Here is a 24,581-nt window from a genome sequence, read left to right as displayed (position 1 = left end):
AAAAAAAAAAAAAAGGTTGTTGTTTTCAAATGTCGGGAACTTGGCCTTTTTGGTCATTCTCCCAAAAAGGAATAAAAGTTTGATTCCTCCGTAAAAGGTTGTGAGAAATCTAAGTCTGAGATCAAAACTCCGAAAAAGTTTTTTAACAAATCGAAAATTCGATTTTTATTTGCCGGTCTACTCTAAAAGCTCAAAGATTCAAATGATTGATCCCGTGACTGGCTGTTGCGGGGCCCACTCAGCCTCGTGAGGAAAATGAGTAGCTATGACATGTAAATGCGCATAGCGACCGGTGCCAGCATGGTAGGTAAACATTGGTTGATAGGATTATTGAGATATGTATTGGGAAAAATCCTACAATGCTGCAGTGAGCACCAAAGTTGTGACATAATAACACAAAGAAATTGCATTTACATTTACATTTTTTAAGAGTTTGACAGAGGGAACTGTAACTGCTATGGTCTTATCGTCCCGAAATCGAAGAGAGAAGGAAGTTTAAATCATTATCGTTTATATACCACCATGTGGGGGACGCATATCAATCGCATTCAGTATAGGATTGATCAGAGGAATCAGGACTTTGACTCGGATTGAAATGGAAATGGAATGAAGAATTGATTTCAGTCTGCCAGGATTAGATATACTATTATATTTATATTGATGAAGGACTCAGTAACTTTGTGAATTTCCATTTCCATTTTTAAAATGAAGGGAAGTAACTGATACAATTCACAAGATTTGGTGGTAGGTATGTTTTATTTCTTAACTAGCCGAATTCCGTCTTCCGTCGCTTCGCAGAAACGCTTGCGCACAAACAAACGAAGCGGGAGTCAAGAATTATGACGTCATCGCCTACGGGAGCGTATGCCGTGACGTCAAACTTCACAATTCACCGGCATTTTTTAAATCGATTTATCTCGGGATCTAGAAGTCGTAGAAGAAAAATTCCGTCGGTCCTCATTTTTCCTGCTCTATGACTTTGAAACATCACCCAAGTAAGCGCAACTGATCTATTAGGTATTGGTTAACATAAAACTCAGAAGCCTTTAGAAATCCTTTGTACTGAAAGGTGATTCTTCAGGAAACTAGAATGGATATGAATCTGAGGCTTTAATTTAAGTGGTTTTTCCTGGAGGAGCTCTTCCACCCAACCAACCAATTTTGTTTTTTGTTCGTTTAGAATTTAAATCATTATCGTTTAATTATTGTTTATTATTTCTTCATGTTGAAGGCCAACCTTCATTTTTTCCATTTTTTTTGTATGTTCCCACTTTCTTGTTTTCTGTTTGTCTAAGCCGTATTTAGGTTTTCGTTTAACCCTTCATTTGGATGTTTTTTTTTTCTAAGGTAGGTGTGTTTTTTTTCATTATTTTTTTTTTTTTTTTCATTTTTTCTTTTTCTTCTTTTTTTCCTTCAGATTCTGGAAAAAGTGCCCCCAAGTCGGGCCAAAACGCGCCTTTCGTTCCACCTGTCCCACAAGTTAGGGGACGAGAAGAGCCTAATGGAGTACCACCAGAAGTTAGAGGACAGTTTGGAGGAGCAGCTGTGTTTGGCGTCCATACACTTTCTGCGATGCCACTACCAAGAGGCTATTGACATCTACAAGCGAATACTGCTTGATCACAAGTTAGTATCGTGGTAATTCGTGGTAATATGAGAGATACCTATGTTAAAGAGTCGATGAGTTATATGGAAAAAAAGAATTATTGTTTTCACTATTTTTATTGGCACTTTTCAACCACCCCCTTTAAGTAGGTACGTATGGAAAGTTAGGACCTGACTCATTGACAGAGTAGTCCACTACAAAGAGTGAAAAGAGCAGTTATTTTTCCATACAACTTACATCAACGTGATAGTAGTGTGACTGTCCTGAACGAAATTACCTACAATATTATGGGAAAACTTTGAACTCCATCTTTCTGCCTCCCCATGACTTCACGTGACGTGACAGATTTCGGAATTTAGAACCACTTGCTTTCCTTTCCAGAGATCTCCTAGCACTAAACGTATACGGAGCAATGTGCTACTACAAGCTGGACTACTATGATGTATCTCAGGAACAGGTGGCCATGTATCTAGCCCAGAAGCCTACGTCTCGGATAGCCCTCAACTTGAAGGCATGCAACACGTACAAGCTATTCACCAGCCGAGCCGCGGAGAATCAACTCAAACCCATACTGGTAAGCGCTGGGCCGCGGGTTCTTTTGAAACAGTTATCTATCATTTGAAACAGGTGAGTATCATTTGTAACAGGTGAGTATCTTGCCGCCCCTGATTGATGTTATACCAGACTCAACCTGGTTATCTATCAGACTCAACCTGGTTATCTATCATTTGAAACATGTGAATATCATTTGTAACAGGTGAGTATCTTACCGCCCCTGATTGATGTTATACCAGAGTCCAGACTCAACCTGGTTATCTATCATTTGAAACAGGTGAGTATCTATCATTTGTAACAGGTGAGTATCATTTGAAACAGATGAGTATCTATCATTTGTAACAGGTGAGTAGCTATCATTTGTAACAGGTGAGTAGCTAAAGGTTCGTCCACACTACAGTCGATCGACATAGGTCAAGTAGAGAAGTACCTAGATCTCGAAGAATCTTGGTGGAATGAAAGAAAAGGATTCAGCCCAGTTAGCTTGGAGAGTAGCGTGTCTTCCTTGTAAGCGCTAGTCGTGGGTTCGATTCCCGCCCGGTGCGAATTTTATCCTGAATAGAAAAGTTTCGTTCTGGGAACGACTGACTTTCTCCTATCCTCTCTTCCTTCTCTTTTCACTTTCGGGGCGATAAGACCTTTTAGCAGTCACAGTCCCCTCTATCAAACCTCTTGACCGAAAAAAATAATAATAATAAAAATAAAATTAAATCTGGTGGAGGGCAAAAAAGAGCCTTGATTTCGGCCCCCGGATCCGAATTTTCTCTCGGGGGCCCTGACTGTAGTTACCTATCGTTCTGATTCCAGGAGGAACACCAGGAAGCTTTTGATCTCATCAAGAATTTAGAACCATCTGTACCTCAGGAATATATCCTCAAAGCTGTGGTCCAAGTAACTATAGGTCAAGACACTGGATCAGTGAGTATAATGATTTTCATCTTATTTTTACAGACCTAGAATTTTGACTATCAAACCTCTTTTGAAAAATTCTCTTTTCACTCATTCTCTCCCCAGAGGGAAATGGTGAAGGCAGCCCAGGCCCTGTTTCAGCTGGTAGGGAGCAGTCAGAGCGAGTGTGATACCGTGCCTGGTCGTCAATGTATGGCGTCTTCCTTCTTCCTGCTGAGATCCTTCAAGGATGTAATCCTCTATTTGAGCTCCATCAAGAGTTATTACACCAGTGACGATAGCTTCAATTTCAACTTCGCTCAGGTAAACTAAAAATGCCGAATTTGTTTAGAGGAGGTAGGACTTAATTGTTAAAATTCTTCTTTAAATCAATTGAAAAAAAAAGCCGAAAAAAACCATGAGGGTGGATTTCACCAATATTTTTTCAATCCCTAGAAGGCCTGTTAAGCTAACAGCCTGTTAAGTTCCATTTGATTTGTATAGGCTAACAGGACTGTTAAGCTAACAAGCTGTTAGGGGCTAAATAGAAGGTTGGTGAAATTTGCATAAGCTCTGTTTCGTGTTAATATAGGCCGGGCGGAGCTTCGAACTCTTGACGTTCGCGCGCCTCCGATGATATATGAGTTAGAAAAAACGAAAATTGTTTGCATTAAAACAACAACAATTGCTTATTATTAATTTATTGATTTATTTAATTCATTTTATATCTCTAAACATTGCAAAAGAAACACGGCCACATTTTCGTCACACCTGAGAGAAAAGAAGACTTCCGAGAAGGTTCTGGGCAGAAAATATTTGCCGGTCAGTTTTACCCAAGGGGTATAGTAGGTAACGAATTCCAATTCTCAAATGCACGAGGATAAAATTCCATGCCTCGGATGGGATCGAACCTGCATACTTTTTTTTTACTGACCAAAGTCTTTTTCACGTTTTATAGGCTTTGAAATATTCCCAAAACTTCAGCGCCACAGGCGAAATTTCTGAGAGATTATATGTTGCCCCTTCATGGTTGCATACTTTTTTAATTGAAATCTTTCTTTGTCTTTTTTAGGCTTTGAAAAATTCCCTGACTTTTTCGATTTTTGTGAAATTCCCTGAATTTTCCAGTCTCCATGAAATCCCCTGACTTTTCCCGGTTTTCCAGTCTGGTAGACACCCTGACAGAAAGTAAAAAAGTTAACCAGTTTTTCCATTGTCTATAGAGCAGGGGTTCTCAACCTTTTAGTAAACACGTACCACTTGAAATTTTCAGAGATTTTGACGTACCACCTTATGGAGCGTCTTGACCACTCCGCCACCAAGGTAGATATAAATCAATTCACTTGTTTCCCATTTCCCCGCAGGCTAAATGTGCCCTGGGTCAATGATACATATAAACCTATTCAATTGTTTCCACTTTATCCCCCAGGCTAAGTATGCTCTAGGTCAATGATATAAACCAATTTGATTGTTTCCCTTTCACCCCCGCAGGCTAAATGTGCTCTAGGTCAATGATACTTACATATAAACCAATTCACTTGTTTCCCATTTCCCCCCAGGCTAAGTGTGCTCTAGGTCAATGATATAAACCAATTCACTTGTTTTTCAATTTACCCGCAGGCTAAATGTGCCCTAGGTCAATACAAAGAGGCAGAAGAGATGTTCCTGCTAGTTCAGAACGAAGGACTCAAGAATGATTACGTCTACATCAGTCACCTCACCAAATGCTGTAAGTTAAGCAAACAGCCCTTAAAGTTGTGTTAAGGTTATACAAATATACTTACGTAATGCTGTAATTTAAACAAAAAACAGCTCTTAAAGTTGTGTTAAGGTTATACAAATATGTATAGTTAAGTCATTTTTCCTGCTCTATGACTTTGAAACATCACCCAAGTAAGCGCAACTGATCTATTAGGTATTGGTTAACATAAAACTCAGAAGCCCTTAGAAATCCTTTGTACTGAAAGGTGATTCTTCAGGAAACTAGAATGGATATGAATCTGAGGCTTTCATTTAAGTGGTTCCTCCTGGAGGAGCTCTTCCACCCAACCAACCAATTTTGTTTTGTGTTCGTTTAGATTTTTTTTTAAGCCCCAAGTCGGGCCAAAACGCGCCTTTCGTTCCACCTGTCCCACAAGTTAGGGGACGAGAAGAGCCTAATGGAGTACCACCAGAAGTTGGAGGACAGTTTGGAGGAGCAGCTGTGTTTGGCGTCCATACACTTTCTGCGATGTCACTACCAAGAGGCCATCGACATCTACAAGCGAATACTGCTTGATCACAAGTTAGTATTGTGGTAATATGAGAGATACCTATGTTAAAGAGTCGATGAGTTGTATGGAAAAAAAGAATAATTCTTTTTTTATTATTCTTTATAATTATTATTCTTTTCACTATTTTTATTGGCACTTTTCAACTAGCCCCTTTAAGTAGGTACGTATGGAAAGTTACGACCTGACTCATTGACAGAGTAGTCCACTACAAAGAGTGAAAAGAGCAGTTATTTTCCCATACAACTTATACGTCAACGTAATTGTAGTGTGACTGTCCTGAACGAAATTACCTACAATATTATGGGAAAACTTTAAACCCCATCTTTCTGTCTCCCCATGACTTCACGTGACGTGACAGATTTCGGAATTTAGAACCACTTGCTTTCCTTTCCAGAGATCTCCTAGCACTAAACGTATACGGAGCAATGTGCTACTACAAGCTGGACTACTATGATGTATCTCAAGAACAGGTGGCCATGTATCTAGCCCAGAAGCCTACGTCTCGAATAGCCCTCAACTTGAAGGCATGCAACACGTACAAGCTATTCACCAGCAGAGCGGCTGAGAATCAACTCAAACCCATACTGGTAAGCGCTGGGCCGCGGGTTCGATTCCCGCCCGGGGCGGATTTTATCCTGAACCGATAACTTTGTTCTCGGAACGGCTGACTTTCTCCTATTCTGTCTTCCTTCTCTCTTCGGTTTCTGGATGATAAGACCTTAGCTGTTGCAGCTCTCTCTATCAAACGTCTTTTTTAATATAAATATAAAAAAATCAATGATTTCAGGGCAGTGATAAATAAGCATGAATTCATGACTTTATTTCAGGGGAGTGATAATCATGATCTCATCAAACATAATCTCGTTGTATTCCGGGGAGGAGAGGGGGCACTACAAGTATTACCGCCCCTGATTGATGTCATACCAGAGTCCAGACTAAACCTGGTGATCTATCATTTGAAACAGGTGAGTATCATTTGTAACAGGTGAGTATCTTGCCGCCCCTGATTGATGTTATACCAGACTCAACCTGGTTATCTATCAGACTCAACCTGGTTATCTATCATTTGAAACATGTGAATATCATTTGTAACAGGTGAGTATCTTACCGCCCCTGATTGATGTTATACCAGAGTCCAGACTCAACCTGGTTATCTATCATTTGAAACAGGTGAGTATCATTTGTAACAGGTGAGTATCTTGCCGCCCCTGATTGATGTTATACCAGACTCAACCTGGTTATCTATCAGACTCAACCTGGTTATCTATCATTTGAAACAGGTGAGTATCATTTGTAACAGGTGAGTATCTTGCCGCCCCTGATTGATGTTATACCAGACTCAACCTGGTTATCTATCAGACTCAACCTGGTTATCTATCATTTGAAACAGGTGAGTATCATTTGTAACAGGTGAGTATCTTGCCGCCCCTGATTGATGTTATACCAGACTCAACCTGGTTATCTATCAGACTCAACCTGGTTATCTATCATTTGAAACATGTGAATATCATTTGTAACAGGTGAGTATCTTACCGCCCCTGATAAACCCTTGTCTCCCCAAAATTTTTTTTTTTTTTTTTTTTTTTTTTTTTTGAGGTTGTAATACATGGAACTATAACATCGTTCCGAAATCGAAGAGAGAAAGAAGTTAGGTAGCCCACTTAAAAAGCGATTTTTCCCCCAGGGCTTTGGTAGAGGGAACCCTAACAAAAGAGGTTTTATCCTCCCGAAATCAAAGAGAAGAAGGACTCAGGTTCTCTCACATCTTTTCTACAATTTCAGACATCATGAACGACAAATGTCAACAGGCCTGGGACCTCTATCTGACCATGGACACCAGTCCGGAGTCGCTCCAAATCCTTCAGCTCATCGCTAACGAGTCGTATCGCCGCGCTAAGTTCTGGTTCGCGTTCAAAGCGTTCGATATGTTGGAGCGCTTGGAACCCCTGGCGGAATACTGGGAGGGCAAGAGAGGCGCATGCGCCGGGCTTATGCAAATGATTATGGCGGGGAAAGAAAATAGGTGAGAAAGTATTAGTAATCATAATCAGTAATCTCAAATTCTTTGTGGTAAAGTAGAGCTTTTTCACAACTTTTGTGGATATCACAACATTACTAAGTGCCTCTTTTGCAATCAATTTCCTGTGCCACTGTTCTCTACTCGATTAAAGTAGCTACTCAATTGTCCTCACGAGGCTGAGTGCACCCCGAACTCCAAGCACAGAACCGAAAAAACCGGCCCCGCCGGGAATCGACCCGGGGCCTCCTACGTGGTGATACCCACTCGGCCACGGAGGCTGCTTGATAGGTGAGAAAGTATTAGGTGCGGGTTCCATTCCGGCCCCGGGCGAAATTTATTCTTTCCCGGCCCAGGCTTGGTGAGGTTAAGTAGGCGGAAAGTTTTTCGAGTATACGTTGATGTTAAGTTGGTAGCGTGTCTGCCTTTTAAGCGCTAGGCCGCGGGTTCGATTCCCACCTAGGGCGGATTTTATCGTGAACGGATAATGTTGGTTCCCGGAACGGCTGGCTTTCTCCTATCCCGTCTTCTTTCTCTCTTCGATTTCGGGACGATAAAGACCTTAGCAGTTACAGTTCCCTCTGTCAAACCTCTTTTTTCAACTCTTTATCTTGTAAATGCGAGTTGGATTCCCTCCTCGGGCGAACTTTATTATTTCCCGGCCCCACTCAGGCTTGGTGAGGTCAACGAAAGTGGGCGGGTAGTTTGTCGAATGGAGGTTTATACACTGATGTTAAGTTATACACTGATATACACTGAAGAATATTTATTCAAAACATCACACCTGACATCTCTATGATGCCTGCCAAAAGAACACAGTATGTAAATTAAAGCCCATTGGCTTAACAGGGCTGTTAAGCTAACAGCCTGTTAAATTCCATTTGATTTGTATAGGCTTAACAGGGCTGTTAAGCTAACAGCCTGTTAGTTGCTAAAAAGAAGGTTGGTGAAATTTGCAGAAGCTCTGTTTCGTGTTAATATAGGCCGGGCGGAGCTTCGAACTCTTGACGTTCGCGCGCCTCCGATGATATATGAGTTAGAAAAAAAATTTTCGTTTGCATTAAAACAACAACAATTGCTTATTATTAATTTATTGATTTATTTAATTCATTTTATACCTCTAAACATTGCAAAAGAAACACGGCCGGTAATAGACACATTTTCGTCACAGCTGAGAGAAAAGAAGACTTCCGAGAAGGTTCTGGGCAGAAAATATTTGCCGGTCAAGGGGTATAGTAGGTAACAAATTCCAATTCTCAAATGCACGAGGATAAAATTCCATGCCTCGGCTAGGATCGAACCCGCGCCCTCCTTTCTACCAGGCGAGCGTCTTGACCACTCCGCCACCAAGGTAGATATAAATCAATTCACTTGTTTCCCATTTCCCCGCAGGCTAAATGTGCCCTGGGTCAGTGATACATATAAACCAATTCAATTGTTTCCACTTTATCCCCCAGGCTAAGTATGCTCTAGACTCTAGGTGACTCTAGGTCAGTCTAGGTCAATGATATAAACCAATTTAATTGTTTCCCTTTCACCCCCGCAGGCTAAATGTGCTCTAGGTCAATACAAAGAGGCAGAAGAGATGTTCCTGCTAGTTCAGAACGAAGGACTCAAAAATGATTACGTCTACATCAGTCACCTCACCAAATGCTGTAAGTTAAGCAAACAGCCCTTAAAGTTGTGTTAAGGTTATACAAATACCTATGTATACCTAAGTACGTAATGCTGTAATTTAAGCAAAAAACAGTCCTTAAAGTTGTGTTAAGGTTATACAAGAATACTTACGTAATGCTGTAATTTAAGCAAAAAACAGCTCTTAAAGTTGGGTTAACCTTATAGGAGTTAGGCTGTAAGTTAAGCAACGTTGAGAGTGGTTGGTGTCCGGATGGGTAACCCGAGCTAAAGCTTTAGACAAGGAAGTTCAGTTGCCAAACTGATCTTGTGAGTAAAATCTTTGTTAAAACACGTTGGAATTAAGTCTGGAAAATTTTAATTATAATATTAGACTTTTGAGTGGAAGGCAACCACTAGGCAAGGTTAACGCCTTAGGCGTTCTCTACCACCTAACCTTTAGAGCTCCATCTTCTCTACTTGACCTATGTCGATCGACTGTAGTGTGGACGAACCTTTAGCTACTCACCTGTTACAAATGATAGCTACTCACCTGTTATAAATGTCAGATACTCATCCGTTTCAAATGATAGATACTCACCTGTTACAAATGATACTCACCTATTTCAAATGATATTCACCTGTTTCAAATGATAGATAACCAGGTTGAGTCTGGACTCTGGTATGACATCAATCAGGGGGCGGCAAGATACTCACCTGTTACAAATGATACTCACCTGTTTCAAATGATAGATAACCAGGTTGAGTCTGGACTCTGGTATGACATCAATCAGGGGCGGCAAGATACTCACCTGTTACAAATGATATTCACCTGTTTCAAATGATAGATCACCAGGTTTCTCTTAAAGTTGGGTTAACCTTATAGGAGTTAGGCTGTAAGTTAAGCAACGTTGAGAGTGGTTGGTGTCCGGATGGGTAACCCGAGCTTTAGACAAGAAGGTTCAGTTGCCAAACTGATCTTGTGAGTAAACTCTTTGTTTAAACACGTTGGAATTAAGTCTGGAAAATTTTAATTATAATATTAGACTTTTGAGTGGAAGGCAACCACTAGGCAAGGTTAACGCCTTAGGCGTTCTCTACCACCTAACCCTTAGAGCTCCATTATTATTGTGGTCAAATTCTCAAATAAATGATAAAATTCCATGCCTCGGCTGGGATCGAACCCACGCCCTCCTGTTTACCAGGTGAACGCCACCGAATAAAAACCATCTGGGCAATCGCGTGCTGTGCCCTAAAAAAGTATTTACAATTCCATATTTCGATATGATTCGTCTAAATTCAAAATTCTGCTTTTCCATTGGCTATTACACTTGTAAGATACTTTTCCATACTTTGGTGATTTAGGGCACTGCTGGCTTTTTCATGGTGATTTAGGGCACTGCTGGCTACACTCAGACTGGGTGAGGGTAATGTGAGTAGGCGGGTAACTTGTCACCGAATGGAGCTGATTCATGTTTCCCTTGGCTTTGTGCTAATGAGATTTTCTCCATGCCTCGGCTGGGATCGAACCCACGCCCTCCTGTTTACCAGGTGAACGCCACCGAATAAAAACCATCTGGGCAATCGCGTGCTGCTGTTTTTTTCATGGCTACACTCAGACTGGGAGAGGGTAATGTGAGTAGGCGGGTAGCTTGTCACCGAATGGAGCTGATTCATGTTTCCCTTGGCTTTGTGCTAATGAGATTTTTATGACTAGTATCACCTGGAACAAGAAACAAATGAAAATTAATCTTTATTCCCGCATTATCAAGGATTCTGGTTGGGTGGAAGATTTCACTAAGTGAGAATCTTACCATTAAAACCTTGAAAACGGAGACAATGAAAACCTACTTGAAAAAAAAAATAAATAATAATAATCGGTTCTTGAAATGTTCCAATTTATTACAAATGACCCGTCCATGTTTCTCTTTTATATATGTAGATTAGGTATATTCAATCATGTTGAGGGTAGAATAATGTCCGCAAAATTTTCTCCAAGGGAATCGAACCCAAGGTCTTCTCTTGCCTAAGAAACTGCAATGCCATTTAAAACTCAATGAGGAGTAGGTACCTATACATTAACCTACACCTAAGAGCTTAAGACCTAGATTTTTTTTTTTCTGATTCCGGCAAAAAAAACGTTTCCGGCGTAGTGTGAACGAGCTAAGTAGTGGAAATGTCACTCTTCGTATTCTAGTAATTTTGGCCATCAAATTTATTTTGGCTCAACTAAATGGATTGAAAGAAAATAAATTTAGCTGAGATGTTGAGTGAACCCAAGGTCTTCTCTTGCCTAAGAAACTGTAATGCCATTTAAAATTCAATGAGGAGTAGGTACCTATAAATTAACCTAGAAAGACACCTAAGAGCCCAAGACCTAGAAGGTAACCTAGAATTGAAGGACAACACAAAGAGGTAAAATTATTTTAAAACATCTGAACAATCAATTTATTTGTCTGAAGAAAATACACAGAATTTTTCGCGCTCCTCATGTCTGCATCTCAATCGTACACTTAGCCGATCTTGACTCTGTAGTATCTTCCACACCCGCCACAGCCACAGCAGCCCCCGGCACAACCCCCCGCACAACATCCACCACAGCAGCCTCCACAGTCCGCCCCGCAGCCGCAGCCCCCGCACGGGCCACAACTTCCCAGTCGCGTCACGGGAACGAAACATTCCATGCGGTTGGCCTTCACCAGCCCAGCTAGGATCATGCGGAATCCGTCCTTGGCCAGACCGGCGGGGTTGAAGCTGCTCAGCGCGTTCAGGACGAGGGTCTCGCTGACGAAATTGTTGGCGGGGCCGCTGAGCTGACGGACGGTCTCAATGACTTTCATCTGGATCATGTTCTGTTCTTGAAACATGGGCATAGCGCAGGCCATTTTAGCTTGAAAATCGGGAATCGCTTTCGGATTGAAGATTGGGAACTGGTTCAGGGTTTCTTCTGAGCGTTGAAAACTTTCGAGTTGTTCAGACGAAGTTTAAAAATTTTCGGAAAATTTTTAACTTTCGGAAAAAATCTCAAATTGGAAAAATTATTTAGTTTTTAAAATTATTTTAAAATTTTTCGGAGAGCTTCTGAACTGGTGGAGAGAACCGAATGGAATGAACTGATGCAATGACTGCTATGGCCAGCTAGTCTCGTTATTAAGGGAATAATCTTGGTACAGAGGGTATTCCTAGACATTTTGAGCTATCAAGAAACAAGATAGTTGGATAAATACTAGCTCTTGAAGTGTTGAGTAAACATTTAAACACTTTCAACATTGTAGTAAAAGAAGTAAGAAGGTGATGGCGTTAAAAATTCTCACGAAGAAACAAGATAGTTGGATAAATACTAGCTCTTGAAGTGTTGAGTACACATTTAAACACTTTCAACATTGTAGTAAAAGAAGTAAGACAGTGATGATGTTAAAAATTCTCACATCTGACTTAGATAGTAGTGTTGCATGAAGGCAGACTCAAGTGATTTCTTTTGGCTGATTGTGGCTTTATGAGATCTGAAATAAAATCAGATCAAACATTATTACTTCAGACCAATGTGTGATAAGCTGATAATAAACACAATACTTTCCACTTAAATGCTGTGTCAACTCTGGGAATCAAACCTGGGATCTTCTGCATGGCAAGAAACACTGGACTAACTATGTATACCTATGGTAGAATTGGCAGACTAACAGGCCCGGACCTTAGAACTTCAAATAAATTTCCACTGAAGGAACACCTTGATGGGTAACATTCTACAATATCGGGATCCTAATAATATCCTTCATCCATCGTGAAAAGGACCAACAAAAAACAGTGAAAGCTCTCCCAGAAAAAGAAATCAAATAAACAGGGATACATACCACCTAAGTACAGGTAAAGTTCATTTTAAAACTTTACAAACTGGTTCTTCTTTATCCTGAATATCCTGCAAAACTTTCACGTCAAACATGCCAATCTTTCGGATTTTCACAATTTTTCAAAATTTGAATATTTCGCGGGCATTCCTTTTTTCGATTTCAAAGATGGCGTCGATCATCGATTCTGGCGGCAAATTTTGAAAATTCAAATTTGTAAACAAACTTAACAAAATGCAAACAAACTGGAAACTGGCAAAAAAAAGTTGAACTTTCGGTTTCTCTTTACTTTTTTTTATCATTTCAAGTCTTTAGTCCATACACCATACTCCATAAAGAATGTTGTTATCAACCATGTAGTTGATTTGTCCTTTAAGGGAATTTATTCTCCCTGGCCAAAATTTAAGGCGAGATACTCAAAACTTCAAAGTTTCCAGCTTCGAGATGTCACCGTCTTGTCGGCTTGTGACACGCTTGCTTCGTTGTAGATCACACGATTAACACATTGACTCCCAAGAATGTTTTTTTTAGGTTGTAATACATGGAACTATAACATCGTTCCGAAATCGAAGAGAGAAAGAAGTTAGGTAGCCCACTTAAAAAGCGATTTTTTCCCCCAGGGCTTTGGTAGAGGGAACCCTAACAAAAGAGGTTTTATCCTCCCGAAATCAAAGAGAAGAAGGACTGGATACGAGATGGGAGAAAGCCAGCCGTTCCGAGAACGAACCTTATCTGTTGAGAATCAATTCCGTCCTGGGCGGGAATAGCGCTTACGAGAGAGCGTGTCACCTTCCAAGCTAACTAGGCTGGCAAATCAGGAGTTGAGCGTTTCACTGCTATCTGTGAGAAAAAAGAACTAACAAAATTTTTCTTTTTATTATTACCTGATTTTCTTCGGGTCATCTGTTTCACTATTTTGCGTTACTCGATGTATACTGGATGTCTCACTCTGAGTTACTCGATGTTTACTGGGTGGTTCTTCAATTTCTTCGTTGCCTTCGGTTTTGCCCAGGGGCGATCTCATTGTGAACATAATAGGGACCTGAAATATAAAACCAATGAGAAAAATATTAGGAGAAAATAAATAAATAATAATAAAATAAAAAGAAGGGTTAGTCAGCCTGGTTGCCTTGTTTGGTAGAGCGTCTGCCTTGTAAATGCTAGGCTCCAGGTTCGAATCCGGCCTAGGGCGGATTGCATCCTGAACGGATAATGTTCGTTCTCGGAACGGCTGGCTTCCTCCTATCCTCGGAACGACTGACTTCTTCGATTTTGGGACGATAAGACCTTAGCTAAAAAAATGAGACCTTAGGAGTTACAGTTCCCTCCATCAAATCTCTCTCTCTCTCTCTCTCTCTCTCTCTCTCTCTCTTTCTTTCTCTCTCTCTCTCTTTCTTTCTCTCTCTCTCTCTCTCTCTTTCTTTCTCTCTCTCTCTCTCTCTTTCTCTCTTTTATAAAGGTATAGTAAATCGAAATGTTACCTGTCCCAGGTGGGGATTTCCGTCTTTCTCCAGGGCTCGAACCCAGGACAGTAGTGAGTCTTGACTTGACGTGCCCGTGGCTGCTACTCCCAGTATAACACCGTCTGCCTGTTCGTGTACTGTGGGATGTTTCTTTTTCAGAACGAACAGGTCAGGTATTGAGAATGGATCGATAAGATTACGTAGGTCTGAAAATAGAATAGAATAAACCTTGTTTATACTGCCGGCATAGGACTGAAAAGCATATACCATAGAATATAACACGTTTTTTCTGCCCCAGTAGGACCGAAAAGTCAATTTACCCCAGTAGTCTAATTAAGGTCTCATACACATGATGGGACGATAAATACATGCCGTTTCTTTGTGTTATTATGTCACAACTTATGTGCTTACTGCAGCATTGTAGGATTTTCCAAATATGTATCTCAATAATCCAGCACCCAATGTTTACCTACCATGCTGGCACCGGTCGCTATGCACATTTACATTACATAGCTACTCATTTTCCTCACGCGGCTGATTGGGCCCCGCAACAACCAGTCCCAGAATTAATCATTTGCATGATGTAAATTTTTTTGACCCCGCCGGGAATCGAACCCGGGACCTCCGGCGCGCAAGCCTTTAGTGATATCCACTCGGCCACGGAGGTTGCTATATTTTTTAATTTAATTTATTTTTAATTTTTCAAGTTTAAATTTGCTGAAAACACAACATATCGAATCGAACATAAAATTACATACAGATCGTATACCCACGCGTAAAGGCAATGTTTGCGCCACGGATGACGAATTAATTAATTTTATTGAATTTATTTATTTAATTTGTAATTGATTTTATTTTATTTACCATCAGGATCATCCTGTTCATATTCCTGGGCAGGACCCGGATCCGCCCTCAGGATGTAATACACAATGGACTGATCCCGGAGCCAAATTCGGAACCCGCCCTCAACATAGATTGGTTTGTCGGTAGGGTGCGCTGCTATCAGTTCCTTCTGCGCTTCGCTCGATCCACTCACGATCCAAGTGTGATCTATGGCTTCAGGGATGTCCTTGGTCTGGAAGAAAATATAAAATATAAAAAAAAAGTGAATAAACCTCTTTTTTTTTTAAACTTGAAAAGGAGAACCAAACCAAACACAAGGACTGCTGAAACCCTCCAAGAGAAACATCTTTTTTTTTCCTTCTTGTTCCTCTTTTAGGAGTTCTTATAGAGGAAAATGTATCTGCTGAGGTGTTATCGTCCCGAAATTGAAGAAAGAAGGAGGACAGGATAGGAAAAAGCCAGCCGTTCCGAGAACGAACCTTATCTGTTTAGAATAAAGTTCGCCTCGGGCAGGAGTCCAATCCGACCTAGCAATCACAAGACAAACGTGCTAATTTCCAAGCTAACTAGATTAAAAAATGGCTTAAGGAAACGCCTATTTTTTCAAGGGAATGTCCTATTGTCATTCAAAACTCAAACAATTGACCAGCGAGCCTAATTAGCTTGGAAGGTAGTGCGCCTGCCTCATAAGCGCTAGTTCATGGGTTTGATTCCGACCCAGGGAGAACTTTATACTAGATAAGGTTTGTTCTTGGAACAGCTGGATTTCTCTCATCTCGTCCCTCATTCGTCTTCAATTTTGGGATGAAAAAATTAAATAAATCAAATAAAAATAACTTCAATTTCCTTGCATTTTTGGTGGAAAGTCTGGGTCCATAGGTGGCTGAGTCTATCTCTTTTATTAAAAAGGTTGGAGCCATCCTAATAAGTACCTACATTAAGTACATATCTGGGAATCCTTGCTTGCATCAGTACAGTACCTACTTGGTTCTGAGCATCATAAGCATGTTGGCCTCTGAAAGATGTTCAATTGAGTATTTTGTATTTTAACTATAAAAAATATATGGTCAGTTTCACCAATGTTTTTTCAGTCTCTCGAAGGCCTGTTAAGTTCCATTTTGTTAAGTGGTTGATGTGTTGATACCTACAGCCTGTGAGGTGGCAGTAAAAAAAAAGTGCCAAAACTCTTCACTATTTACATATGTGCTAGCTATTAATATCATTCATATTGAGAACTAGACCTCTTCCCTGAGGGCCTACGTCTCATATATTAAGTGACACTGTTGTCTCTCAATATAATGATCAATGATTGTGGTCTATTGGTGTTGGTATAAGTAGGGCCATCGGCTATAATAAATGCCCTAGTATGTCACTGAAACCTGGTTAGATCTTCTGTGACTTATATGGCCTATCTTAAATAAACTTTTTGGATGCCATCTTGTACAATCCTTTGTATTTTGTACCCTGGGATGGCTGACTTTTTAGTCTTGGTGCTCAAAGTGTTAAGGCATGTCAAAAATATCTACATTAAATAGCTCCCTATAAAATAAATAAACTTTTTGGATGCCATCTTGTACAATCCTTTGTATTTTGTACCCTGGGATGGCTGACTTTTTAGTCTTGGTGCTCAAAGTGTCAGGCATGTCAAAAATATCTTCTTTTCTTTAAATAGCTCCCTATAAAATAGTGAGGAAAAAGTCCACTAGACTGACTTCTACAGGGTGTCTCACAAAGCTATGTCAACACCCTGTATATGATAATAAAGAAAGGAACATTTTGATCAAGACAACTTGGTTGCCAACCTGAAAGAAACCTTGATGCCTACACAATCAAGTTGAAAAAAAGAACTTTCTATCTAGGTGGAGTCAGTTAGGCTAGAAAGTATACAGTGTGCCCAGTGTCTACATATTTGTCATTTTTAAATTAACTAGATACCAAGGCCTTAATCTGGGAGTTAAAAAAACAATGATAGACATATCTAAGTAACTAAAAACTAACAATGGAACCCCTTGAAGTGAAAGCGAAGGGGTTGAAAAAAAGAACTTTCTATCTAGGTGGAGTCAGTTAGGCTAGAAAGTATACAGTGTGCCCAGTGTCTACATATTTGTCATTTTTAGATTAACTAGACACCAAGGCCTTAATCTGGGAGTTGAAAAAAAAAATGATAGATATATCTAAGTAGGTAACTAGAAACTAACAATGGAACCCCTTGAAGTGAAAGCGAAGGAGGACAGAATAGGGCAAAGCCAGGCATTCCAAAAACAAACCCTATCTGCTTAGGATAAACAGATAAAACCGCGGCGGAAATCGAACTTGTGACCAAGCGCTCACAAAGTAGGCATTAGACGTGCTACCTTCAAAGTTAACTAAGCTGGCATTTCGTGAAAAAATCAATTGTCTCAGAAACTCCGGGACACCCTGTATATCGCATGTCTCTTGCATAAAATGTTATTTTTATAAATAACAAGTTAGAAAAAAAAGAACAACTTTTGCGTGGGTGTTTAACCGGTTTTCTGGCTGCATAGAGTGAATAGTGTCAACATTCCTGGTTTGTTTTTTACATATGTAGGTACCTACAGTTTTATTATTTTATATATTTTTTTGTCACCAATATTATTATCATCATTATTATTTATTTTATTTTAATTTATTATGGTTATAACGAACAGGTCAGGTATTGAGAATGGATCGATAAGATTACGTAGGTCTGAAAATAGAATAGAATAAACCTTGTTTATACTGCCGGCAGAGGACTGCACATTTTCATTACATAGCTACTCATTCTCCTCACGCGGCTGATTGGGCCCCGCAACAACCAGTCCCAGAATTAATCATTGGCACGATGTAAATTTTTTTGACCCCGCCGGGAATCGAACCCGGGACCTCCGGCGCGCAAGCCTTTAGTGATATCCACTCGGCCAGGTTGCTATATTTTTACTTTTTTAATTTAATTTATTTTTAATTTTTTAAGTTTAAATTTGCTGAACACACAACATATCGAACCGAACATAAAATTACATACAGATCGTATACCCACGCGTAAAGGCAATGTTTGCGCCACGGATGACGAATTAATTAATTTTATTGAATTTATTTATTTAATTTGTAATTGATTTTATTTTATTTACCATCAGGATCATCCTGTTCATATTCCTGGGCAGGACCCGGATCCGCCCTCAGGATGTAATACACAATGGACTGATCCCGGAGCCAAATTCGGAACCCGCCCTCAACATAGATTGGTTTGTCGGTAGGGTGCGCTGCTATCAGTTCCTTCTGCGCTTCGCTCGATCCACTCACGATCCAAGTGTGATCTATGGCTTCAGGGATGTCCTTGGTCTGGAAGAAAGACAATATAAAAAAAGTGTTTAAAAATAAACATCTTTTTTTTTTAACTTGAAAAGGAGAACCAAACGCTAGGACTGCTGAAACCCTGCAAGAGAAACATCTTTTTTTTTCCCTTCTTGTTCCTCTTTTAGGAGTTTTTATAGAGGAAAATGTATCTGCTGAGGTGTTATCGTCCTGAAATTGAAGAAAGAAGGAGGACAGGATAGGAAAAAGCCAGCCGTTCCGAGAACGAACCTTATCTTTTTAGGATAAAGTTTGCCTCGGGCAAGAGTCCAATCCGACCTAGCAATTACAAGACAAACGTGCTAATTTCCAAGCTAACTAGATTAAAAAATGGCTTAAGGAAAAGCCTATTTTTTCAAGGGAACTTGTTGTTGTAGCGGCTTTAGCTTTCGCCGAATGGCGATAGCAGAATAAAGAAAATATGTCTTTTTGTATCTGCTATACACCGGGGTGATGGTCCTTTTTTATAGTGGTTGAAAAGTGACGCTTTAAACATCTAACAAACAAAAATGAAACATAATTTTGTTGTTGTTCTGGTCAATGAATGTCACATGGATGTTACTATTAACTACGCATGAATGTCATAAGTCATAAGTGATGAATGGCAATATCTTCCTAATAGCATACTTTGTGATCTAACAAACAAAAATGAAACATAATTTTGTTGTTGTTCTGGTCAATGAATGTCACATGGATGTTACTATTAACTACGCATGAATGTCAGAAGTCATAAGTGATGAATGTCAATATCTTCCTAATAATAGCATACTTTGTGAATGTCAACACTTTGTTTACTACTTACCGGTATGCGACCAAAGAGTAGAAGGGTGTGACACTTTTGTCGCTAAAATTGGTCGAGAAAATTCCTCTTCATAACCGACTGATAAACGAGCGGTAGAGCTCAGGGGGAGTCAGAAACATGGGGTTTAAAGTTCTCCCATAATAACATACCTATCTGTAGCGTATGATATCTCTAGTAGCGCGGTCAAACTTTGTTGACTTGTTCCTTAATAGGAGGTGATTTTCTTGACGATAGATACACTGCCCTCACGTCACATGAGCTCACGTGACGTGATAGTAGTGTGTTTCTACCTTTAGAATAGAAAATTCCTCTTAATAACCGACTGATAAACGAGCGGTAGAGCTCAGGGGGAGTCAGAAACATGGGGTTTAAAGTTCTCCCATAATAGCATACCTATCTGTAGCGTATGATAGTAGCGCGGTCAAACTTTGTTGACTTGCTCTTTAATAGGAGGTGATTTTGCTGACGATATATACACTGCCCTCACGTCACATGAGCTCACGTGATAGTAGTGTGCTTCTACCTTTAGAAGTCACTACGATCAAAGTCACTGTCGGAAAAATTCTGTCCGAAGACACACTACAGCGGAGCGCAAGGGCCCTTGAGATAGAACCCATGAATTCATTGAAAAAATGGACTGTCTTCTAGCTCGTTTACCAGCCTCTTTTAGAATTTATTCCTGCCAGCAATAGAGGTACCATCTTATCAACTTAGGTACTCGGCTACCTACGTACTTGCATGGTGACAACCATGATGGTCCAGTATTATAGCACAGAGATCCTCGCATCTTACCATTGTCTTCCATTTGTTCAAGCAAATTTATAATACAGTTCTGTTGCTTCGGATAATGCATGAATTCTGATTGCAGGAAATTCTCCGGGACTAGCTTTCCTTTTGGCAGAACATTAATGAGAGCCTTATACACTTCTAAATCTTTGTGCACACCAAACTCCTTCATATATTTCAGTGCTGAATCTATGAACTCGACATGTCCACTTCTTTTTCTGGTAATCTCGATAAAAACATCAATCATCTCGAGGAAACTATCTTTATTCTTCTGATCGATATCATGGAAATTTCTAGGTACATAAGTTGTCAATTGTTTGTCTTTTTTACTACAGTAGGTTCTACAGTGGAAATTACTCCTTCATATATTTCAGTGCTGAATCTATGAACTCGACATGTCCACTTCTTTTTCTGGTAATCTCGATAAAAACATCAATCATCTCAAGGAAACTATCTTTATTCTTCTGATCAATATCATGGAAATTTCTAGGTACAAAGGTTGTCAATTGTTTGTCTTTTTTACTACAGTAAGTTCTACAGTGGAAATGCCATTTACTAGGCAATCTTGGTACACAGGGTATTCCTAGACATTTTGAGCTATCAAGAAACAAGATAGTTGGATAAATACTAGCTCTTGAAGTGTTGAGTACACATTTAAACACTTTCAACATTGTAGTAAAAGAAGTAAGAAGGTGATGGCGTTAAAAATTCTCACATCTGACTTAGATAGTAGTATTGCATGAAGGCAGACTCAAGTGATTTCTTGTGGCTGATTGTGGCTCCATGAGATCTGAAATAAAATCAGATCAAACATTATTACTTCAGACCAATGTGTGATAAGCTGCTATCACCATTCGGCAAAAGCTAAAGCCGCTACAACAACAACAACAATAATACTTTCCACTTAAATGCTGGGTCAACTCTGGGAATCAAACCTGGGATCTTCTGCATGGCAAGAAACACTGGACTAACTATGAATGCCTATGGTAGAGTTGGCAGACTAACAGGCCCGGACCTTAGAACTTCAAATAAATTTCCACTGAAGGAACACCTTTATGGGTAACATTCTACAATATCGGGATCCTAATAATATCCTTCATCCATCGTGAAAAGGACCCACAAAAAACAGTGAAAGCTCTCCCAGAAAAAGAAATCAAATAAACAGGGATACATACCACCTAAGAACAGGTAAAGTTCATTTTAAAACTTTACAAACTGGTTCTTTTTTATCCTGAATATCCTGCAAAACTTTCACGTCAAACATGCCAATCTTTCGGATTTTCACCATTTTTTAAAATTTGAATATTTCGCGGGCATTTCTTTTTCCGATTTCAAAGATGGCGTCGATCATCAATTCTGGCGGCAAATTTTGAAAATTCAAATTTGTAAACAAACTTAACAAAATGCAAACTGGCAAAAAAAGTTGAACTTTCGGTTTCTCTTTACTTTTTTTATCATTTCAAGTCTTTAGTCCATACTCCATAAAGAATGTTGTTATCAACCATGTAGTTGATTTGTCCTAAACAATCATTCCAGCTACCAAGCTCCAAAGTCTTTCAACTTTCAAAAGATCTCAACAGCCACTGCCATGTCTGATAGCAACAAGCCAACATTGGTAAGTCAGAAGATTATTAATTATTACTTTCTATTTTTTGAAGAGGTTTGATAGAGGGAACTGTAACTGCTAAGGTCTTATCGTCCCGAAACTGAAGAGAGAAGGAAGACAGGATAGGAGAAAGTCAGCCGTTCTGAAAACAAACATTTTTTGTCAAGACCAACCTGACTAGGCTGGTAGGTTAGTCAGTATGTTACCTATTGAACAAACAAAGCCTAAGTGGGAAAAGCCAATTGTAATAGCCTATTTCTAGGAGATTAATATTAAAAGAAGTGAGAGACATAAAATAAAAAGCTCACATGTTGAAATCAGAAAAAAAGAATGAAAGATCAAAGATCATTGTTTATTTATTTTTACAAATTATTTTTTCACATTTTTAGGCTAGGGCCTGTTGTAACAACTTTAACCAAAGCTTGAAGGGGCTGTTGAACATTACACCAATAGCTACCAGCTGCCCAGACTACCAAGCTCCAAAGTCTTTCAACTTTCAAAAGATCTCAACAGCCACTGCCATGTCTGATAGCAACAAGCCAACATTGGTAAGTCAGTAGATTATTACTTTCTATTTTTTAAAGAGGTTTGATAGAGGGAACTGTAAGTAACTGCTAAGGTCTTATCGTCCCGAAACCAAAGAGAGAAGGAAGACAGGATAGGAGAAAGTCAGCCGTTCTGAAAACGAACATTTTTTGTCAAGACCAAGCTGACTAGGCTGGTAGGTTAGTCAGCATATTACCTATTGAACAAACAAAGCCTAAGTGGGAAAAGCCAATAGCTACCAGCTGCCCAGGTGGATATCAATCATGCTCAACATTGCTAAACTTCAGTGAGCCATCGGTGAATATTCAATACCTATGCTTTGAGCAGAAATGAAATAAAATCAAAAATAAAAATTAAATAAATCAAATAAAAATAACTTCAATTTCCTTGCATTTTTGGTGGAAAGTCTGGGTCCATAGGTGGCTGAGTCTATCTCCTTTATTAAAAAGGTTGGAGAAATCCTAAGTACCTACATTACATATCTGGGAATCCTTGCTTGCATCAGTACAGTACCTACTTCCTACTTGGTTCAGAAGAAGAATCGTTTGAGCATCATAAGCATGTTGGTCTCTGAAAGATGTTAAATTGAGTATTTTGTATTTTATCTATAAAAAATATATGGCCAGTTTCACCAATATTTTTTCAGCCTCTAGAAGGCCTGTTAAGTTCCATTTGTTAAGTGGTTGATGTGTTGATACCTACAGCCTGTGAGGTGGCAGTAAAAAAAAAGTGCCAAAACTCTTCACTATTTACATATGTGCTAGGTATTAATATCATTCATATTGAGAAATAGACCTCTTCCCTGAGGGCCTACGTCTCATATATTAAGTGACACCGTTGTCTCTTAATATAATGATCAAAGATTGTGGTCTATTGGTGTTGGTATAAGTAGGGCCATCGGCTATAATAAATGCCCTAGTATGTCACTGAAACCTGGTTAGATCTTCTGTGACTTATATGGCCTATCTTAAATAAACTTTTTGGATGCCATCTTGTACAATCCTTTGTATTTTGTACCCTGGGATGGCTGACTTTTTAGTCTTGGTGCTCAAAGTGTTAAGGCATGTCAAAAATATCTACATTAAATAGCTCCCTATAAAATAGGAAAAAGTCCACTAGACTGACTTCTACAGGGTGTCTCAGAAAGCTATGTCAACACCCTGTATATGATAATAAAGAAAGGAACATTTTGATCAAGACAACTTGGTTGCCAACCTGAAAGAAACCTTGATGCCTACACAATCAAGTTGAAAAAAAGAACTTTCTATCTAGGTGGAGTCAGTTAGGCTAGAAAGTATACAGTGTGCCCAGTGTCTACATATTTGTCATTTTTAGATTAACTAGACACCAAGGCCTTAATCTGGGAGTTGAAAAAAAAAATGATAGATATATCTAAGTAGGTAACTAGAAACTAACAATGGAACCCCTTGAAGTGAAAGCGAAGGGGGACAGAATAGGGCAAAGCCAGGCATTCCAAAAACAAACCCTATCTGCTTAGGATAAACAGATAAAACCGCGGCGGAAATTGAACCTGTGACCAAGCGCTCACAAAGTAGGCATTAGACGTGCTACCTTCCAAGCTAACTAGGCTGGCATTTCGTGAAAAAATCGAGTGTCTCAAAAACTCCGGGACACCCTGTATATCTCATGTCTCTTGCATAAAATGTTATTTTTATAAATACCAAGTTAGAAAAAAAAGAACAACTTTTGCGTGGGTGTTTAACCGGTTTTCTGGCTGCATAGAGTGAATAGTGTCAACATTCCTGGTTTGTTTTTTACATAGGTACCTACAGTTTTATTATTTTATATATTTTTTTGTCACCAATATTATTATCATCATCATTATTTACTTTAGTAAGATATCCACTTTTTTTTACCTATTCAGCTTTTTTTTTACATCGGTTTTGGGCGTTTTGGCTTATTGAAAGGAATTTTTAACCCACTTTCAATCACCAATATGAGAGTTGGGCATACCGACTGGCGTCTATTTTAGTTCTTGGCATGCTTTTCTTTAGGTTTGTTGTTTGACGATTACTGGTTAGGTTTGAGTTAGTGTCGTCTGTTGTGGTCTCGTGAGATCATACAGACGGTCACGTGTTCGAAACCCGGAAAAGTAGATTTTTTTCTTCTTATTTTATTATTATTACTTTTTTTGCGGTGATTACGACTGCGCCCTGAAGGTAAGGAAAAGAAAATTGTTTTACCATTTTAGGGTCGAATTATAAAGTCTAATTACCACTAAATAGACGGGAGAGAATAAATTTATTTTGATTTGAACACTATTTATTTTGTATTGTACTCACATTTTACGTTTTCATGATCCCACTTAAAAAAAAAAAAAAAAAAAAAAAAACTTACCCCCTCTCTGGGAACCGTAAAACTCATA

At 39.3% G+C, this 24,581-nt stretch overlaps 4 protein-coding genes and 1 long non-coding RNA gene across 5 annotated transcripts in view; 3 read left to right on the top strand and 2 right to left on the bottom strand.

The window, feature by feature from the left end:
• Nucleotides 1–7,457, top strand: part of LOC103513743 (intraflagellar transport protein 56) — a 10,028-nt gene extending 2,571 nt beyond the window's left edge. Inside the window, 6 exon segments of the mRNA XM_026826859.1 lie at nt 1,418–1,626; nt 1,988–2,438; nt 2,969–3,079; nt 3,176–3,373; nt 4,670–4,778; nt 7,105–7,457. Coding sequence (XP_026682660.1) covers nt 1,418–1,626; nt 1,988–2,438; nt 2,969–3,079; nt 3,176–3,373; nt 4,670–4,778; nt 7,105–7,349 — 1,323 coding nt within the window. The 3' untranslated portion in view covers nt 7,350–7,457.
• Nucleotides 5,158–6,327, top strand: LOC113469292 (intraflagellar transport protein 56-like). Its single transcript, XM_026826863.1, has 3 exons — nt 5,158–5,333; nt 5,717–5,909; nt 6,150–6,327. The coding sequence occupies exons 1-3, from the start codon at nt 5,209–5,211 to the stop codon at nt 6,309–6,311; spliced, it is 480 nt and encodes a 159-aa protein (XP_026682664.1). The 5' UTR covers nt 5,158–5,208; the 3' UTR covers nt 6,312–6,327.
• A 1,041-nt stretch (nt 7,458–8,498) lies between the features above and the next one.
• LOC113469293 lies at nt 8,499–10,105 on the bottom strand. Its single transcript, XR_003392755.1, has 2 exons — nt 10,063–10,105; nt 8,499–9,410 (listed from the first exon to the last, which is right to left on the bottom strand). It is a non-coding gene; the product is annotated as an uncharacterized LOC113469293 (long non-coding RNA).
• A 424-nt stretch (nt 10,106–10,529) lies between these two features.
• On the bottom strand, nt 10,530–21,327 carry LOC103513742 (evolutionarily conserved signaling intermediate in Toll pathway, mitochondrial). The gene is made up of 9 exons (XM_008478591.3): nt 21,219–21,327; nt 20,458–20,833; nt 19,988–20,264; nt 18,233–18,443; nt 17,768–17,811; nt 15,126–15,336; nt 14,280–14,467; nt 13,683–13,840; nt 10,530–10,676 (listed from the first exon to the last, which is right to left on the bottom strand). Exons 2-9 carry the CDS (start codon nt 20,712–20,714, stop codon nt 10,673–10,675), a joined length of 1,350 nt encoding a protein of 449 aa, XP_008476813.2. The 5' UTR covers nt 20,715–20,833; nt 21,219–21,327; the 3' UTR covers nt 10,530–10,672.
• A 126-nt stretch (nt 21,328–21,453) lies between these two features.
• LOC103513739 (sodium-independent sulfate anion transporter) overlaps nt 21,454–24,581 on the top strand; it is a 28,735-nt gene continuing 25,607 nt past the window's right edge. Inside the window, 1 exon segment of the mRNA XM_026826864.1 lies at nt 21,454–21,658. Coding sequence (XP_026682665.1) covers nt 21,632–21,658 — 27 coding nt within the window. The 5' untranslated portion in view covers nt 21,454–21,631.

Source organism: Diaphorina citri, unplaced genomic scaffold, assembly GCF_000475195.1.
Source record: "Diaphorina citri unplaced genomic scaffold, Diaci psyllid genome assembly version 1.1 scaffold1018, whole genome shotgun sequence".
NCBI lineage: Eukaryota > Metazoa > Arthropoda > Insecta > Hemiptera > Psyllidae > Diaphorina > Diaphorina citri.
The sequence above is the reverse complement of the archived record's forward strand: the minus strand, read 5'-3'. Positions and strand labels throughout refer to the sequence as shown.

What these genes read in the sequence shown, in the direction of transcription:
- LOC103513742 (XM_008478591.3), bottom strand. Translation starts at nt 20,714, where the DNA reads ATGTTGAAAGTGTTTAAATGTGTACTCAACACTTCAAGAGCTAGTATT. An exon ending in TGAACAGGATGATCCTGATG is followed by an intron (nt 17,812 to 18,232) that starts GTAAATAAAATA and finishes TTCTATTTTCAG; the next exon opens with ACCTACGTAATCTTATCGAT. An exon ending in GAAATCCCCACCTGGGACAG is followed by an intron (nt 13,841 to 14,279) that starts GTAACATTTCGA and finishes TTTATATTTCAG; the next exon opens with GTCCCTATTATGTTCACAAT.
- LOC113469292 (XM_026826863.1), top strand. Translation starts at nt 5,209, where the DNA reads ATGGAGTACCACCAGAAGTTGGAGGACAGTTTGGAGGAGCAGCTGTGT. An exon ending in CGAATACTGCTTGATCACAA is followed by an intron (nt 5,334 to 5,716) that starts GTTAGTATTGTG and finishes TTTCCTTTCCAG; the next exon opens with AGATCTCCTAGCACTAAACG. An exon ending in ATCAACTCAAACCCATACTG is followed by an intron (nt 5,910 to 6,149) that starts GTAAGCGCTGGG and finishes ACTTTATTTCAG; the next exon opens with GGGAGTGATAATCATGATCT.